At 45.8% G+C, this 18,274-nt stretch overlaps 1 protein-coding gene across 2 annotated transcripts in view; it reads right to left on the reverse strand.

The window, feature by feature from the left end:
* The window catches only part of LOC135374489 (uncharacterized), a 62,236-nt gene that overhangs the window by 12,408 nt on the left and 31,554 nt on the right, over positions 1–18,274 (reverse strand). The window contains exons 1-3 of one of the 2 annotated variants that reach the window (XM_064607451.1): positions 13,445–13,548; positions 7,772–7,871; positions 6,017–6,178 (exon numbers count right to left, since the gene is read on the reverse strand). In XM_064607451.1, coding sequence (XP_064463521.1) covers positions 6,017–6,178; positions 7,772–7,871; positions 13,445–13,447 — 265 coding nt within the window. In that variant the 5' untranslated portion in view covers positions 13,448–13,548. Of the gene's footprint in view, positions 1–6,016; positions 6,179–7,771; positions 7,872–13,444; positions 13,549–18,274 lie in introns of those variants that run through there. The other variant, XM_064607452.1, reaches the window with a different exon arrangement.

Raw genomic sequence — 18,274 nt, forward strand, 5'->3', positions numbered from 1 at the left:
AAAAATGTGGTGAGGGAAAAGATCATGAGGGCATATACCCACCTCTGCTGCGTGAACACATTTCGTTGAACTGTTGTGGCCTACTTCGGCCAATTGTCGTTTTTTACGTCGTTTTAATTTTGTACTTGAGACGATTTCGGAACCTCCGTTTTACGGATTTGGTTCTTCAGCGAAAGATATCCGCGTAGTTTTTTTTAGAGTAATTAATTGGATTAAAAACCTCTTGCGCGGAGTACCACTGCGCTCTTTCGCTCAGCTGTCCCGCTATTACGTGTTCATCCATCTGGTTCATATGCAGTGTACACCTAGTATACACATATACACCTAGTATATTGTGGTGGCATCAATTCGATAGGATTCTAAAAACACGGGATTTATTATGTAGTGTGCAATTTAATGTGCATTGCACTTTTTGTGTGCATTTTTATTTGTGTGTGTAGTGTGTGGCCAGCGATTCAACGCCGCCTTCAACACTCGTTGGATGCTGTTCAGCATTATTTCACCAAGGCTGGCATGGACATCTCGGCTGAGAAGACAGTTGTGCTCCCGTTCACGCGGAAACGCATGCGCGCCTTCCCTCTTTCGCTAGGCAATAATACACTCAGCCAAGTGAAGTGCCACAAATTCCTGGGTGTTATCTTGGATGCCAATCTCTCGTGGAGCGCCCATATCAGGTACCTGGAAGCGAAAGTTCAACGCTGGACCAATGTCATTTCTCACTTCGCTGGCGCTGCATGGGGGATTGATCAGGAAGCGCTCCTATCGATTCATGGGGCATTGGTTCGGGGAACCATTCTCTACAGCCTCCCGGTCTTACATGGCATCTCAAGAACATCTGAACAGAGACTTCGGTGTATGTTGGCCAGAAGCTTGAGGATCTGCCTCGGTGTACCCCGCGCCGCTGAAACGCGCATGGTGGTGGCAGAGGCCCGCGAGCTGCCAGTAGAGGTCTTACCTCTCAGAGAAACTGTGCGCCATTATCTACGTCTCGTCGCGGAACACCGTCGTCACCCCTTGGTTTCGAAGCTCAACAGGCGGAGGCAGAGCAACATTTCTCACTGCATCGCTGCTGTAAAGCCCTTGCTACCGGCTTTTGTCGGAAGCGCAGTCGTCCCCAGGTCCCCTCCGTGGGTCTTTTCGATACCTTCGATCTCCATTACCATCCCTAGGCTCAAGAGCAAGAGGGATCACGTTGCAGCACCCGTGTTGAAACAACTTGCGTTAGACATGATGCAGTGCCGTTATCCTTCGCACACTGCAGTATTCACAGATGGGTCGACCAACTTACACGGCTCCACTGCTGCCTTTACAATCCCGACTATGTCGTCGTGCCACGCATACCGTCTCTCGCACCGCACCTCATCTACGTCTGCAGAGTTGCATGCCATTTTGTTCTTCCTCAAGCACATTGCATCAGCCGCTATCAGCAGCTGGGTGATATACTGCGACTCCAAGGCAGCTCTCCAGTGTATAGCGAACATGGGTATTCGTGGATCACTTGCGCCTGTGGTGGTGGACATACTGGAGGAACTAAGCCGTCTTGAGATCAGCGGGCACTCTATCTACTTCCAGTGGGTTCCTGCCCACTGCGGCATCCGCGGCAATGAAGAGGCTGACGAGGCTGCAGCAGCTGCGTATCATTCCCGATCAAGCGTGCGGATTACCCTCCCCAAAGGCGACAGGCGAACCTTCCTAAATGATGTGGTGAGGCCTCTCGCACATGCGCAATGGTCTCGAGACGTTCCATCAAGAGTTCTGATGCGTGAAGTGGACCCTGACTTTGGCTTCACCATGCCTTCTCGTGTGCCTCGCCATTTTGCGTCGCTGATACACAGGCTTCGTCTTGGGGTTGCATTCACCCCCCATTTCAAGCATCTGATCGGCCGCTCTGACTCGATGCTCTGCTCTCGTTGTGCTGTTTTGGCGGACACCAAGCATGTGCTCCTCGACTGCCATCTATACACCTCCCAAAGAGCAGCTCTACAGTGTCGCCTGCAGTCGATCACGGCCGCACCACTCGCATTGGCAACCATTCTCGGCCCTGGGTCTAACCAGACTGACCATCGTCAAGTTCTTGAGTATTTCAAGATCTTTCTGCGGGACACTGGTCTCCTGTCTACCCTATGATCTGCCTGCGTACCTGTGTGCTGTGTGTGTAGTATTTTTGTGTGCTGTGGTTTTGCCTACCGTTCTGATGTCATACTGACTCCACTGACTATCCCTATTTAGCATCGTTCATCACCTCATCATCAGGACACATCACATCCTGCCCCATTGTGCCTTGGGGTAGTGGGCCGCACCTCAAGTGGCGAATTTCCCCATTCATTGTCATTAACTTATTTGTTGTTGTTGTTGTGCAATTTAAGAGCACTCGATTGGACGCGCCTCACAACCCTGCTCTTTTCTCATCTCCTGCTCTCAACTCATCACCATAAACACATATGCAATCACAAAGCACGTGACCAATGTTACGTATTCAATGGCCTGCCATGGGAAAACTTAAATGGTAACATACTGCAATGTACATACGGATTGTCCCAGAAAACGTGTCACTGAATTATCATGAAGAACTACACCACCTAAAATCATGTGGTCAACGGCATTTGTTCTTACTAGGTTCTTGCCACCTCCTGATGTGAATCTCGTGTAGGGTAAGTTTCATTATGTAATTTTTTGCGAACTGAAGTCATAAATTCGCCAAGTAAAGGGTACCTTTTTTAACCCATCACTTTCTTTTCTTCCCTTTTTCTCTTTTTTCTTCCCCTTTTCTTCTTTTCCTTTTCTTGTCGTCCCCTTTTATTTCCTTCTTCCCTTCCTTTCATTTTTTTGTTTGGAATAGCAAGCCGACCTTCGTCTGGCTGACCTTTCCTTCCTTGTTCTTAATTAACATGTCCCCCCCCCCACACACACACACCAATGACAATTGACAGGGATATTCAGGAGCTATCCTATTGGAAAAAATAGCCATCATGCTCTATGGAGCTCCCAGAGGATAGCGTGCGACGAATTTTTCAGCGCAATCATTGTCAGTTGACAAGATGAGGTTGGAAACCCGGCCCACACCGGCATCGCAGAAAAATATAACACAGGCATGGCTTGTTGCATCCGGCTTTCTCTGGAATCATGCTTTCTCTCTCACAAAATCATGAGAGAAGAGAGAGATACACGATGAGGATGATATGGGAATGTCTTCAGCTCATCGAGCAGAATACTACCCCGTTGCTATTGGGGAAAAATGAGAGGATGGTGATGAGGATGATGCTGACGACACTGGCGGGGTCTTAGAGGGGTCGGCTGTCAACAAGTGACGCTCCCTCCTGTAAGTGGCGATGATTACATGGTCCGGGTCGCTGGCACACCACACTCCGGAGTCAACTGGCACACCCTATCTTGTAACGGTAGTACGGCGTAAAGGCAACATTCAGCCGTAAGCGATGTAGGAGCAAAGATGACCAGAAGCGGCACGAGAATGTTGGGTTCCCAGTATCGTACAGACAGGGAAATTCCGACGCCATTGTTCGACGGATAAGCACGGATCACGAAGAAGGGACCGTCTATCAGACTTGTGCCCGTTACTCGAAAAAAGTAATTGATTACCATTACCGTTACTTGTACGGAAAAAGTAATTGATTACCGTTACCAATTACAGGACTTCAAATGTAATTGAGTAACGAGTAGAAAAGTAACGCGTTACTCCGGTCGTTACTCTGCATTCACGCAAATTATACCCGTCTTTGTGTGCCTCAGCAAAAAGAAAAAGAAGAAGGAAAAAGGAAAGTTCAACAGTGAAACAGCTGAAATAACCCAAAAATATGTACGTCTAGTGTAGTTATCGCCCGGGAAGACGTTGACCCGATTGTGGAAGATCATGCGTGGAACTTCCCCATGACTCACTAAACCTCCAAAGCTACCACAAAGGTACCACCACACTGGTGTAGGAACAGATTAGGGGGAGAGACCCTGAAATTCCAGAACAAAGGCTGACGGCACGAAGATCTTGACATGAGGCAGAACATCTAAAAGATGAGTTAGTCTCTGCCGGGAAAGTAATCAATTACTGAGTAATCGATTACTCAGAAAAGTAATTGATTACACGAAAAATTACTTTGACTTTAAAGTAACTGATTACTCGAAAACTTACTAAAAAAAGTAATTGATTACAAGTAACGCAATTACTAGTAACGCGTTACGCACAAGTCTGCCGTCTATCCACATGCGTCTAGCCGCAGATTTATTCCAATTGGATGCGCAGGCGCACTATGCGTCTTCGAGCAGACGATTCTCTCCTCTCCCGGTCTCTTTTCCTCCCTTCTGCGTTGACGACGCCCATGCCTCCACGCGTGTTTCTGGTGTATTTTACCTGACGGTGCCCTAAAGACAATTCCTGATGAGAGTTACATTACTCATAACGCTATCGACTGATAACCGGTGAAATGTATCGGGGTTAACCGTGTGATAGAGTGTGATCCGTTTATTTTGTTTGCTGATAAGAAGTTACTGACTCATGAGGGTTGATAATGAGCGATAAAGGAAATCCTTTTATACCTTGTAACGGCTGACAAGATCATTGGTGCAAAAGATATGTCAACCTGTGTGCGCAAAGTGAGGGAGGTCTGCTCTACGTACCGCACAACCCTTTTCGGCACACAGCCTAAATGTGAATGCCGAAGAGATAGTATAAGTATGATAGCGAGACGCTCTTCCTTTCGTTATCAGGTTGGAAAGGAAAATAATTATAAGCCGCCAAATGCAAAAATTAGAGTATATAATTATAGTATAGTACTATATTTGTGAATGCATGCAGGTAATTGAACTATGCATGCTCAGGGAAGCTGTGCTCACAGATGTGTAAGAAACGGAATCAATATTAATACGAAGTAGAGCACTGCATGGACTAACCCGAGGCCGGCCCAGTCTTCCTTTTTGCGGGGCTGGGCTTGGGTATGCAGCCGTCAAGCCGGGCAAACATACACATACGCAACATAATTGCTATAGGGAGTGATAATCCATTAAAACGGTGATCTTATACAGAAAAGCTAAAGAGATATAGCTTATAATGTTTCCTTGAAATCCCCATCCAGTGATTTAATGCATAAAAACCTCTCAGCTCGTTGTTCTTCTAAATGAGCTTAATGAAATCTGCTGAACAGCGGCCATAGTTGTACCGTACTCATGATCATTTCCACTATGTATCTTCAGGGTCGCAACACCTGGGCAGGTAAGCAGCGAATCTCTGATTTCCTCTTTTTGCCGTAGTGTGGTTCTCACGAAATTGACACCGGAGCATTGGTCGCAACCAAAATTTTTGCGAAACGTCTGTACGACGCCGTTCTTAAAATGCTTCACTAAATTGAACTTTGCACTGAACGCTTTGGAGCAGAAGGCACAAATGCGGTCATCGGTACTCTGCCCCCGAACGCTGTCATCGTGCAGCGATGCCATTACAATCACACACCCTTTGGGCACCGTCAGGGAAAATGCGGCAGAGACACGCGTGGACGATGGAAGTCTTCGGCTCTCTAGGTCACTCAAGAGAAGGAACGGAGAAGAAAGGAGATGGAGAGTGGGAGAATCGTCTGCTCGAACGCGCATCCAATTGGAGAGCGGAATAAATCCCCCCTTGGGAGTACAATCAGGACGCACTTGCGCTGCTGGTGAGCGAACTAAATCAACAACTGCCACTTTTTGTATTATCACCCTGTGGGCTGTGCTCGGAACCGCCTTTCGTCGAACTCACAGTGATTGCACTCAAAAAGCGTTATGATTTGGTGCTCCGAAAAAGATGATGTTAGGTTATTTTTTCCCATGGAAAGCTCGTCAATTATCATGAATTTGAGTAAATTCAGCACGCTCTTCATTTTGGTAAAAAATGACCTTTACTTGCCGAATTTCCCAATTTAGTTTGCAAATATTTGCATAATTAAACTTACGATACGTGACATGAGAAGGTGGCATGTGTGGTTTTATTCCTTTTCTGGGACACCCTGTATATATAGTATAAAAGCTATTGACTCACTGTTCATGTACATGTAGCGACACACCGTGAAGGTAGAATTTTTGCGATTTTCCTTGTAGCGTCCATGCTGGTCACTGCAGTTGACGAGGTACTGGATCGATGGATTACGCAGGCAGGACTCGTTATACTTGCTGTTGCACACGTAGCATTGCAGACCTGTACCTGTAACGGAATCGCATCGATGACAATACGAAGCGCAAGAACAACTAGACACGAGTACATGTACACGGTATGTGCTCTGGGTTGCACAAGACACGATCCGCAAAGAACGTCATCTTCACTTTTGGTGCGATTCGTCTGGAACTCACCGAATCGGCTCAAGACTTGCAACTATTCATATCCAGGCGAGGAGTGCCAGGAACCGTTTATTCGGATAATTTCCGTCTCTCAGTCACGGCTATCGGGGGTTCCACATCGCATCGAAATTCATTGCCGAACGTGCCGCATGGTGGGGTCAGCGTCAAGACCCTCTTGAGGATGATACTCGGCACACTTACATTCGACGTCACCGTTGTCATGGAAGTGGAAGCCGTTTTGCCTTTGCCGTTTGTTTCCCTTCCTTCCCTCGGCCATGGTAAACGGACAACCGCTCTTTCTTTAAGTGAATCTCCAGAGGAGTTGTGATCAACTGAAGATCAACTGAGGAGACGATGGAAATACCGCTTGCCGGATTTTTTTTTTTTTTTTTTTGAACAGGGGAACAAAGGCGTACATCCTGCACTTGAGATCTGCAAGTTACTGCCTTCGTTCAACGTCAAGACTGGGGATATTCTACTCATCGGCACACACACACACAAAACATATAGGTTATCTTGGCCACTGAGACGGGTGTCGAGAAGACAAGGGCAAGCACAGATGGCCGCTTTCAATCATGCTAGATCAAGGAAGAAAGGAGGAAAGATAATTCAAAGACCAATACAGCTCCTTTATAAAATAGAAGCAGATCCAGCAGGTACATTCGTTTAAGTTGATTCTCTTCAACACGTCGACTTGGGCTTGGGAGCGTAAAGAAAGATATCATTACATCACATCATGGCACGGATATCGTAACTTGAGTTCCTTACGCCAGTTGTTAAGTGCGATGCCATGGAGTCACCTGCATGTAAGAAGTTTAACACTGCACTGCACAAAACTCGCAGTTTTTCTTCTATCTTCATGGCTTCATTCTGCTTTTTACCGACTTCAACAGCGCGGTCGATCTGGCGATATATTTTGTTCGGTATATGTACGACTGTGTCTTTTTCTCTCTTTTTTTTAATGTATCTCCGCGTATCCTTCTCGACAACAGCAAGCTCCATTAATGCAAACGCATCGTATGCGTCGATTGTCTTCAGATTAGTACAAGTTTTTCGTACAAGTTTTCCCTGGCGAAAATGTGCAGAGTTCATAATCCACATGAGACACGATGGAAATTGATGTTCTTAGGCTGGCACACGCACAGAAGCAAGGACAAACACACAAAGCCTCAATTGCCTAAGTATAATGAATGAAGAAAGACGCGAGCTTGGAAGAGGAGTGTTAGCTTAGCTCAATTGGTAGAGCCCTGGACCGGTAATCCAGAAGATGTGGGATCTAGTCCTGCAGCTGGCTAACCTTTTCAGTGACCTCCTACTTTCTTCATCCACTTGAGACACATTCCCATTTGAGGGCTTTATAACCTGCCGCCTCTTATATTCCAGAAACAACGGTCTTTCTTACGAATAACTTGAATCGCGAACGCAACACAGAGAGAAAAAATGTTTTAAACAAACTTACCTAAATGTGTGGCGCAAATGAAGACAAAGAGTACAAGTAGTGGGTACATGTGTGGCTTGTTCATGGCTGCGAAGTGAATGTGAGACTTGATGAGCCACGTCTGATTCCGGGTGTGGAAGCCAAGAAGGAGAAACACAAGGAGATCCATCAGGTAAGGCACGTTCCTGTCAATCTTCTACACCTACTGCACCGCCCTATATTGGATCACTGCTGTCCTTTTTACGGTGCAGGTTAGAACAAAACCGAATGTGGAATTTGGAATTTGTTAAATGCGGTTATGGCATTCTTGTTATTATTATTAGTAGTAGTAGTAGTAGTACTACCTTGAAGGCTATGATTTATAGCATTGACGGCACATCACCTTTTATCGCCTAGCTATCATCTCATACAACGTGTTTCATTTATCCGTTTCGTATTTTAACAAAAATTTTGCATATAAAAATATTCAATCCAAAATTTCCAATCCAATTCAATTCAAAAATCTCAAAATTGTGCCAGCCAACGGCAAAGTGCAAAGGGAGGGTGAGACAAAGACTTCCTGCAGGTGTATTTGAATGGAATGCAGCGTATATACAGTGAACCCACGCTGACATAAAAAGAGAATCAGAACGTGACACATTAGTCCCGTCTGCACGAACTCGGGTTGGGTTGCTTTATCCTCTGGGGAGGATTGATTAGAGTGGGTGTTATAAGGCTACTCGACCCATTTCCAATCTTCCCAGCCTCAAATCTCTTTCTGATGCGAGTTTTGGACCACAATCACGCAATGAGCTGCAGCGTCATCATTTATTGTTAGTGCAGCATATGTGCTTATACGCCATTGTTGCATGCATGTTTCGCGACAAATGTGAATACAATCACGAGGAAAATAATTGAGGCTGAGAAGATTGCTAGGACAGAATGTGTCACTATCTGATAGAGAACCTTTTTTTTTTTTTTTTTTTTAACGTAGATACACGGTGTTCCTTTACATAATTTTTATAAAGAAGCTATGGGAGCAGGATAGATGTCATTTTTGCAGTTGAGTTCTACGGCCTGGATGACATGCGCTCAAACTACAAGAACCTAACTTTTTAATTAGGAGATTTGGGGCCAAAGCGAGATGGCAGATCGAAAGACTATCCTATAGTTGCCAGCCATTTCACGTTTAGCAAATCCTGACACGCATCCTCGAATTTTGATATGCAAATGAGCCGAAACTGCGGCGACCGGGAACAGCGCTCATTTACGTCAGAGGACCACGTGATTTGGGAAGATGGAGATGATTGGAGTAGGTGCCGATCTGCTGGCCAGATAAACTGCTTTCCGGCGTAGATAGGCATCCGTCGGGGTAGTTGAGGCGGCCGTTATCGGTTGCGGCTCATTTGCATATCAAAATTCGGGATGGATATTTTAAGGCACGTGCGTACTTCATATTTTGTTAAACCTGGAATGGCTTTCAACGAGGATAGGCTCACAATCTGCTATCTCGATTTTGCACGAAATTTCCTAACTAAAGAGTTAATTAGTGGCTAGTTCTACCTCAAATCGATCAAGACATTTGATGTCTGAAAAAAAATATGTTTAGTTAGGACACTTCCATTCCAAACAGGGGAGGAGGAAAAAGTGCCTCTCAGAAGATGATGTCGTCACGCACATAATTTGAGCGTCCCCTGCAAGATTATATGATCACATTTTTGTTTGTTGGAAAAAATTATCAAAGTTTACTTAGAGCGCCAGAATCCAGTGCAACATTCCGGACGATGTACAAAACGGGTACGATTGAGCTTTAGGTCACTTAATGTCTCATTTATGAGGCTATCGAGTCACTTACACTTTGTGGTTCTATTCTGTCAGGAACATACCTGTTCAAGTAACACCGTATCTTCGAAAAGTGACGTATTTCGGAAGCATGTATGTTTAAAAAAAACACAAAAACTTCCCTCAAGAATTTGCTATGTCGCAGATTGTCCGTTACACTACGCACAAAATAAACATAAAAATTTGAACTTGATCGGCAGGCGCACTGTGAATTTTTTGTCGGCCATAAACGCGGCGCCCAATCATGCAGTGGCACCGTCCCCCGCGTGGGACAACATGGAATTTTCCAAGCAGACTTTCAAATTCAAGCTTCACCTGGAAATTTATTGATATCATCTGTGAGGAGGGCGATATATTTATTGGACCAAAGGAAACAAAACGGGGGTTAAGGTCAGCCAAATGGGACGTCGGCTTGCTATTCTGCAAAGAAAAAATAAATGAAAGAAGAATAAAATAAATAAAAAGAAAATAATTAGGAAATAAATGATAAACTAACAAACGGTGAAAGAATGATGAGATGGATTACAGAAGATGACTTTAAAAGAAAAGCATGAGGTTAATTCGTTGAGGATGAGAGTGAGACACTGAAGAATGAGACTGCAGGACTGGAGTTCACAGGCTGTTCATAAGACCTGAATCGCGCAAGAAAGTCAAAACTGCATTGTTCACAGACCGCTTTGTGCGATGTCGTACTGGGCCGAGCAGAGTGGCCAGCGAAAAGTCTGCGCACCGCAGCTCGAGTAGGCGTTGTCTGAGCGCGGCTCGAGGTGTGTCGAATCTGCGACAGTTAAGGAGACGATGTTGAATATCAGTTTCAACAGCGCAAGTGGGGCGACTGGAGAAGACCTATTTTACGGAGACGCAGAGGTGTCCTGGCGTAGTCGGTGTATAATGGACGCTTCTTGACGCGAGCAGTGGTGTGTGGCAACGAAATCCATCGACGGGTCGATAGACCGGAGATCAGTCGGACTCTTGAAACTGCCGCTATGACGGAGTCGCTATGTCTGTAACCGACATGCTGAGGCTGAAAGTGGTAGGAGACGGTCACTGAAGGTGACGCCATCATTACGAGACCGTGATATCATCTGAACCCGCGTTTGAGTTTATAACAGTGCTATAATCGTGAACGTACATTTGAAGATGCGTTTTTCACCGGACGTTCCATATTTCCGTGTTAACGCCGCGAAGCAACTGTGGCTATGTGCGTCCTGGGCCGACTTCAAGGTGAACTGTGCCGTCTGGGAAGTATTCGGAAAACCTAGGGAAAGAATCAGACAGCACAGCCGATGACAGGATTCGAACCCGTGTCACCTCCCAGGCTCGGCGTGGAATCTTACCCACTATGCCACGGGAGGTTCCATATGCATTGCAAGTGCTGAGCAAGTGAAGAAATATTTTTGAATGCTTCCAAGAGTGTATATTTGTTCGATGATATAGAAGCATATTTACATTATGTCAGAAGAGATGATATCTTTCCATTCCTACGGTCCCATGACAGAGGAAAGTGTGTCTTACGCACACGCTCAAGACTAATTCGTGGTGCTTTTTGGTGCGACCAACACGAACAATCTTCCTTTCGATTGTAGAGGAGGTGGTGCTCCTCTACATGAGTCCTGACCGGCGATGATGGAATGTCCCAGCGGGCAGATGTACGTGGCCTCACACTAGGACGGTGCCGGTAGAACTGGCGCAGTGGCGCGTCTTCGTCATCGCCCACGGGCCGCCACATCACTCCCCCCCATCAGACGCGGAGCGGTGTAGAGTTAGAGGTTGAGGTCCGCGTCGGTACGTGAAGAGGAGGAAGATGGGTGACTCGTGGAACAGGGACGGCTGGTATTGCGTCTTGTGCTGAGTGGGCAGAAGTGGCGGGGGAGCTGACAAGGGCTGGTCGGGAGGGTTCCAGGGGCAGGGCGAAGCGGAGAGCAGGTAGGTAGGCCGATGTGCTGCGGAGAGGGCGGCGACAAAACCGCTTCTTGAGCGGTGTTGTCCCGAAGGAGAGTGCCGGGGAGGACCATCGTCAAGCACGGGGAGACCGGGAGTAGAACACAGTGGCCTCCGTGCGGGTCCCCGGTGGAACGTTGGCCCGATGCCTCTTGAGCGCCATTGGATGGGCTGCCAGCATCGTCTATGGAAGCCTGGTGGGAAGGAGAGGCGGGCAGGGTTCTTAGACCGATAGCGTGACGGATGCGGTAGTGCGGTCTAGAGCGGCGTACCACGACCTGTACAGGAGCCTGATGCTCGGGAAGGTGCCGCTGGTGAACGCCCGAGGAGTGCTATGACGCGGCGACGTGAGCTCGGTAGATGAGTAAGGTGGGTAGAACCACGGTGCTACGCGGCCGGGCATTGCGATGAGCGGAGCCGCGGTGGATTGAAGTCGTCGCCCAGCGGTTCCTCGGCAGAACGATGCACCGTACCTTCGGAGATGGCTTCGGAGTTGTACTTGCTGAAATTTGAGATGGTAACGGGCTGAATTATGCCGAACATGGTGTTCGTTGTTCCGGAGGTGGTGTTCCTCTACATGAGTCCTGCCCGGCGATCCAGCGGGCAGATGTACGTGGCCTCACACTAGGACTGTGCCTGTAGAACTGGCTGGCAGGCGCAGTGGCGCGTCTTCGTCATCGCCCGCCACACGATCATGAGTTTTCATGCGAAGACAGTTTTTGATTAACGAACGAACTGTGGCTATGAATGGCATACAGATTTGGACTGATCGACGGTCCACACTAGGAAGAAGTAGTATGACTTCAGGGGGAACATTCACCTGGAAAGTCGTCAACACAAAAACGGAATGTCTATGGAAAGAAAAAAAAAACATCTTGCCACATGCGCCTGCCACACACAGCCTGATTGGGCTCCGCGTATAGGACCGATAAAAAAATCGCAGTGCGCCTACACTCTTAAAAATGAACTTCACCGCATAGCACGCTTCTAGCCAACCATCACCTCGAACGATATCGTTATCTGCCCTGATTTGTTGGAAACGGAAGGCGTACGCCTTTTCTGTGACACTTATGCTGTTCATAATTGTCCCAAAAAAGGCGTACACCTCCCGTTTTCAACAAATCGGGGCAGATAACGATATCATTCGAGATGATGGTTGGCTAGGAGAGTGCTATGCGGTGAAGTTCATTTTTAAGAGTGTACGGGCCAAGTCCCAGTCTTGATTTTCGTTCTAAGGGACCAAAATGACACTAAAATGAGGCTGGAACAACATAGAAGGACAATTGACAATCTTAGGACATCTTAGGCAATTTGAGGCTTTGTATGAATTTGTCCTTCTATGTGGTTCCAGCCTCAGAACGTCAGTTCTCTCATGTTCACCAATGATTTCAAGGTCAAGGTATATTTTTTCCCGTTTATCTGAGACATCAATTGCAGAGGCTTGTTCGGTTTGAGATGGATCTAGCCTAATGAATTTCAGGTACTTGGTCACCTTGTAATTACATACTCTCTTCCAGAAGATGTCCGTCCAGGCATAGAACTCAACTCCACTCGTCGCTTTTGTTATAAAAACTCTGTAAAGGAACACCCTGTATATGCTTCTGTTGCCTTCAAACAAACCTGTGGGAAGTAGCGCACGTCTCACCCCCTCCTTTCAAAAAGTAAACGCGCAAGTAGCCACTGTTAAGAATAAATAACCCACAATATACGCTTAAAAATCAACGCACAAAAATAATCGCTTAAATATCCCCGTGTTAGTGAATACGGTAAGGAATCGCCGGTTAAGAATATGTCGATAAAAATAGATCGTTTCAGAATCCTCCCAAATTCCAAACTTACGGTTGTTATAGTCACGTGGTATGGCCGCGAGTCAAATAAACAATCCGCTTCGACAAATAGTCCCAAAGTCGGTGAAATTAATTGGACTCCTACCATGAGTATGGGCACCGTGCGCTAGAGTTTTCTATCGACGGCAGCGGCCCCTCGAGGGGAAACGCGGCGTAATGCCCTGGTACCAGCCAGCAGCGTCTAGCTGTGCTGTGCTAGTTTCGTCGTTCGAAAAGAGCGATTTGAAGCTGCCTGCATAGAAAGTCAAAGGAGAAGACAAAATGGAAATTAATTCTATGTGGTAATCTGCCACGACAACCATTATTGTGAAAGAGAGGCAACTTGCCGTAAAGTTTTCGTCCCTTTCGCTGTATCGTCCCGCCGATCACGTATTTGAGAGAGCGCTTTCACGGCAATCCACCCAACGTGCCGCTCAAATCCGTTGTTTCAAACTTAGAACTCATTCCTTGCATTTAGTATATTTGTCAATGACCAGTTGAGCGTCACGATGCGGACTTATAGCACAGCAACTGAAGTGAAAAAGTTGCGAAATACACCAATGAATGACCAATGAACATCGTGGAGCTTGGCTAAAAGGTTACATCCCATTTCGCCTATTCCCATTTTGCCTAACCCGGATTATCGGATTAAAGAGGCGGGAGGGGTAACAGCCGTTAGGCGAAATGGGACTGCCGTGCAATCTCATTAGGCAAAACGGGACTGTCGGCAAATGGGCGTTACTTACACGGTCCGACCCGATGATGACGTGTGCAAGAAATGAATGTGCTCGTCGGACAACTACCTTACGTCGTCCGAAACAAAGACCCTTTACATTTGCAAATATAAGGTGTAAATATAATGTACAAATATAACAAAAACATTTTACAAACATTTTACATAGTGACTCCTGATGGACAGCATGACGAATGAAACAAGGCTTCGAGCCATGTTCAGTGTCACCTGAGCGATGTTAAATATGGAAACTGGTGTCACTATAGTCGTGTTTAATTTAACTCTTTTTTTTTTCTTTCGTGTTAGCGCCGCGAAGCTATGAGCGACGGCGAGGTGGCTATGAGCGAGATGTGGCTATGTGGAGATGAGAGGTGGCTATGAGCGACGTACAGATGAGAACAGATGGAGAGAGGACAGCAGGAAGGAGTGGGGGATAGGGGGTTAATATGCGTCTTGGGCAGACTTCAGGGGGAACTGTGCCGGTATTCGTCTCGAAAGCCTTCAGAAAACCCAGGGAAAACCTCAGACAGCACAACCGGTGGTAGGATTCGAACCCACCGCCTCCCAGTTAGCACGACACCACCGAGCGAGACGCCTTTACCCACGTTCAACCTAACTACCGTATTTTCCGGTGTATAACGCGCGCGTTATTCGGTAAAAAGGTCCTCTGAAGAGGGCCTGCGCATTATCTAACGGTGGGAGTTATACACGGAAATATTTTCCGACAGGAATTCCTTTTCTGGTCGGTGTCGTACAAATTCTAGTCTCCTCCAGGGTGTGCTGTGAATTTCTCCCAAACCACTTAGGGTCAGTTGAAAAAGCCGGCGTAGGGCATTGGAATTAATAAAAAGTTGTGATGGTACTTAAGAATGTCATTGAGCAGTCAATAATTCAGAATGGCGAACGGGACATGATGTCGTACCTCGATGCCGTGGGACATCTAATGCATATTGAGTAGAGCTGCAAATTTGGAAGAATTTTGAAGTGCGGAAAACAAAGCTGCCCTTTTAATTTAAAAAAATGTAAATAAAAACTATGTTTTCACTCTTGCACAGTCTATATTTGAGAACCAACAGATGAGTGAAGAAACCCTAGTGTAATATGAATTATAAATACAGACCTCATGCTTCAGTGAAACCAACAAGGTTGCATGTAAAGTTATATGAAGATCCGAAATTGACTTTTGGCAGCATGCCGGAGGACCGCCTTCTTTCTTACGTAACACGTACGGATTAGTAGGCGAAGTGGGACTGTCTGCAGCATACATTAGGCCAAATGGGACCCCCTGCAGTTCGAGGTCGGTGAACCTGCTAAGGGATGGCGAGATAATCTGCTAAGAAGCATTAGGCAAAATGGGAATAGGCGAAATGGGAAGACACGGGCTAAAATTAGTGTCTGCCATATGTCGTACAGTATTTATCTCTTTTACTCGGACCCTAATTCTGCGGCGTGTCGGCAAAGACTGGATTTGGACCTCGTCTTAATATAAAGCTTGTATGCGAACACGCGGGGAATTATTTGTCCTCCTAGAGCTGCGTTTCGCAAGCCGTTATCATTTTATGTAGGTGCATTCTGTCCCTATGATCTTATTATCGTTGCCAAATCTTGTGATCTCGGTTTACAAGTGGTTCTTTGCTCCTTCCTATTCGTCCGCACACACACACGCAAACACACACAAAAGTAATCATGCGTTTGTCGAACAGCAACCTCACTGTTTCTTCTTAATTATTGTCATTTTTTTGTTTTTTAGCATCGTTTGTGTTGTATTTCTTTTGCGTGATATTTCTGGCTGCTTCTATGTTGCAATTTGCGACAATGTGTCTGATGCGCTATGTTCACCTATACTAAGGCCGCTGTGGTCGTTGTTTAGCACTAATAAAACATTATTATCATTACATATCCAGTTTCAAACAAAAACACGCCTTATTTATATCCTGAAACAATCTTGATTGACTGATTGATTTTTATTACTATGACTGTGCATCAAATGCAGGCACATAGGGCTAAAAGGGAATCCCCCGCCTTAAGTGATGCAAGATTGGGAATTATTTGACTAAGAAACTTATCCTCACAGTGCATCATCACGTTAACGGATTATGCATAAGAAAGAAACGATAACGTTTTTTCCCGCTATCTTCGTAATGTATATTCCAATTTGTTGTTGACTGTATTATTCATGTGAATTCTTCAGTGAGAGATTTCCGTCCTCATAGCGCAGGTACTGGACGTAGCTAGTCTCTGATGTGTAGTCTATAATTGGTAGTCCCTTGCGGATAAATATGCACTTAACTTGACGTAAATACGGGCCACGAATACTACACGCTTGTCTGCGCTACACACTGTGTCACACATTGTGCATAGACACGTAATGTTCCACGTGCAAAAGGCTTCCCCATCGCATACATTTTACGTGACAAACCACTTGCACACAAGTAGTCTCACGGGTTAATGAGTCCAAAGCCCCAAAGCCGACATATAAAATTCGGTAAAACACCCGTACGCACCAAAGCTACATACGAGAAGGCGCCGATACGGCATCAGTACCAGACCGTTACGCGCGAAATCGCCACGGATGGCGCTGCCGCGACCGCAGCGTCCTCTCGCTAGTGCACGGTGCCCATACTTGGTACATCGCACTTGGATACTTCGTACGCGAAACAAGCGTGCTTCACTTAAACGCCAGTGTAAAGCGACCTCAGGACGAACGAACGAGAGCTTCCCGTCGATGCTTTGTCCAGCGAAATATGCAGATAATGCGTAGCCTTTCTACACTAAAAAGGAAAACATAGCAACAACACACACAGAGAAAAAATATGACAGACCACTAGGTAGAGGGTGAGTGGTGACTGAGTGTTAACCAGGGCAAAAATCACAAATGTGTCTTGCTGGTATCCTCGGCGTACAGATACATACCTATCACTCCGCTCTCCTTTTGGACTACAGGATATATTCTGAAACAGTTTATTTTTAACCATATAGTTTGCAACGATACATTTTTCGTCGTGGATTCTTAAGCGATTGTTTTTTGGGCGAGGACTTCTGCGCTGTTGATTTCTTACCAGGGATTTTTACGTGGTTTATTGTAAACCAATGTATTTTGAAAGAGTTTCTCTAAAAGGATTTATTCTTCAAGATTTATTAGTTTGACTCCCAAAAATATATCCTTCAAAATAAACTGTTTCAATATATATCCTGTAGTCGAATAGGACAGCGGGGTAATGCGTATGTATATCAACGCAGAGGATAGCGGTACGATGTAGCTTATATTGGTGGTTTTGCCGTTGTCTGCACTCCCCCCCCCCCCTCTACAGATGTCTCAACTGTCATGGCTGCCATGTTCTTTTCCGCGTATGTGTTATTGCTACGTTTTTCTATCTTCTGTCTTTTTTTTTTCTAGCGTAGAAAGGCTAAGCGTTATACGCATGTCTCGCGTCAATTCGCATGACAAAGCGTGGATGTAAAGTGTGACAGTGTTGAGTGCCTGTTTGTTCCTGCATGTGTCCTGAGATCGCTTTACTCGGACGTTCAACGTGGGGGTACCCGAAATCCACCATTAAGAATAAACCTCTTAAGAATAACCGCTTACTATCCCCGCTTAGAGAGCGTCGTTTAATAATCCACTATTAAAAATCCCCTCACCATCTAGCACGGGGGCGGATAGATCGCATTTAGCGTCGGGATAGATCAGGTTACGTTAGTTTGGTTTAGTTTCAGTTAGTTTCAGTTAGTTTGGATGTTTAGGCTAGTTTGGTCCTGTGAGGTTAGTCTAAGCCCCTTGCTTGCAGTTCATCTTGCTTTGGGCGGTGCAGGCATAAGACTTCTTTTTATGGGTAGTTTTTTGACGGTTTACTATTAACGGTGGATACTTTTATAGTGGTGTAGTATACGCGGTTTACTTTTATAGTCGATTTATTTAAGCGCATATTCTGGACATTTTATTTTTAATGGTAGATACTTACGTGCTTATTCTTGAGGGTTTATTTTTAACGGTTTCAAATAGGCTACACCCCTCCCAGAATATACTCTTAAAAATCAACGCACAAAAATAATCGTTGAAATATTCCCGTGTAAGTAAAAACGCTAAGGAATCCCCGTCTAAAGGACAACAGAAATGAAAAAGTTCTTTAGCTCATGTTGCAGTGTGAATTGGACTGTCACAAACGGGATATAAAACTGTGTCGATATGAACCCTGCCGTAGCAGA

Source organism: Ornithodoros turicata, unplaced genomic scaffold (genome assembly GCF_037126465.1).
Source record: "Ornithodoros turicata isolate Travis unplaced genomic scaffold, ASM3712646v1 Chromosome67, whole genome shotgun sequence".
In the NCBI taxonomy this organism is placed as follows: Eukaryota; Metazoa; Arthropoda; class Arachnida; order Ixodida; family Argasidae; genus Ornithodoros; species Ornithodoros turicata.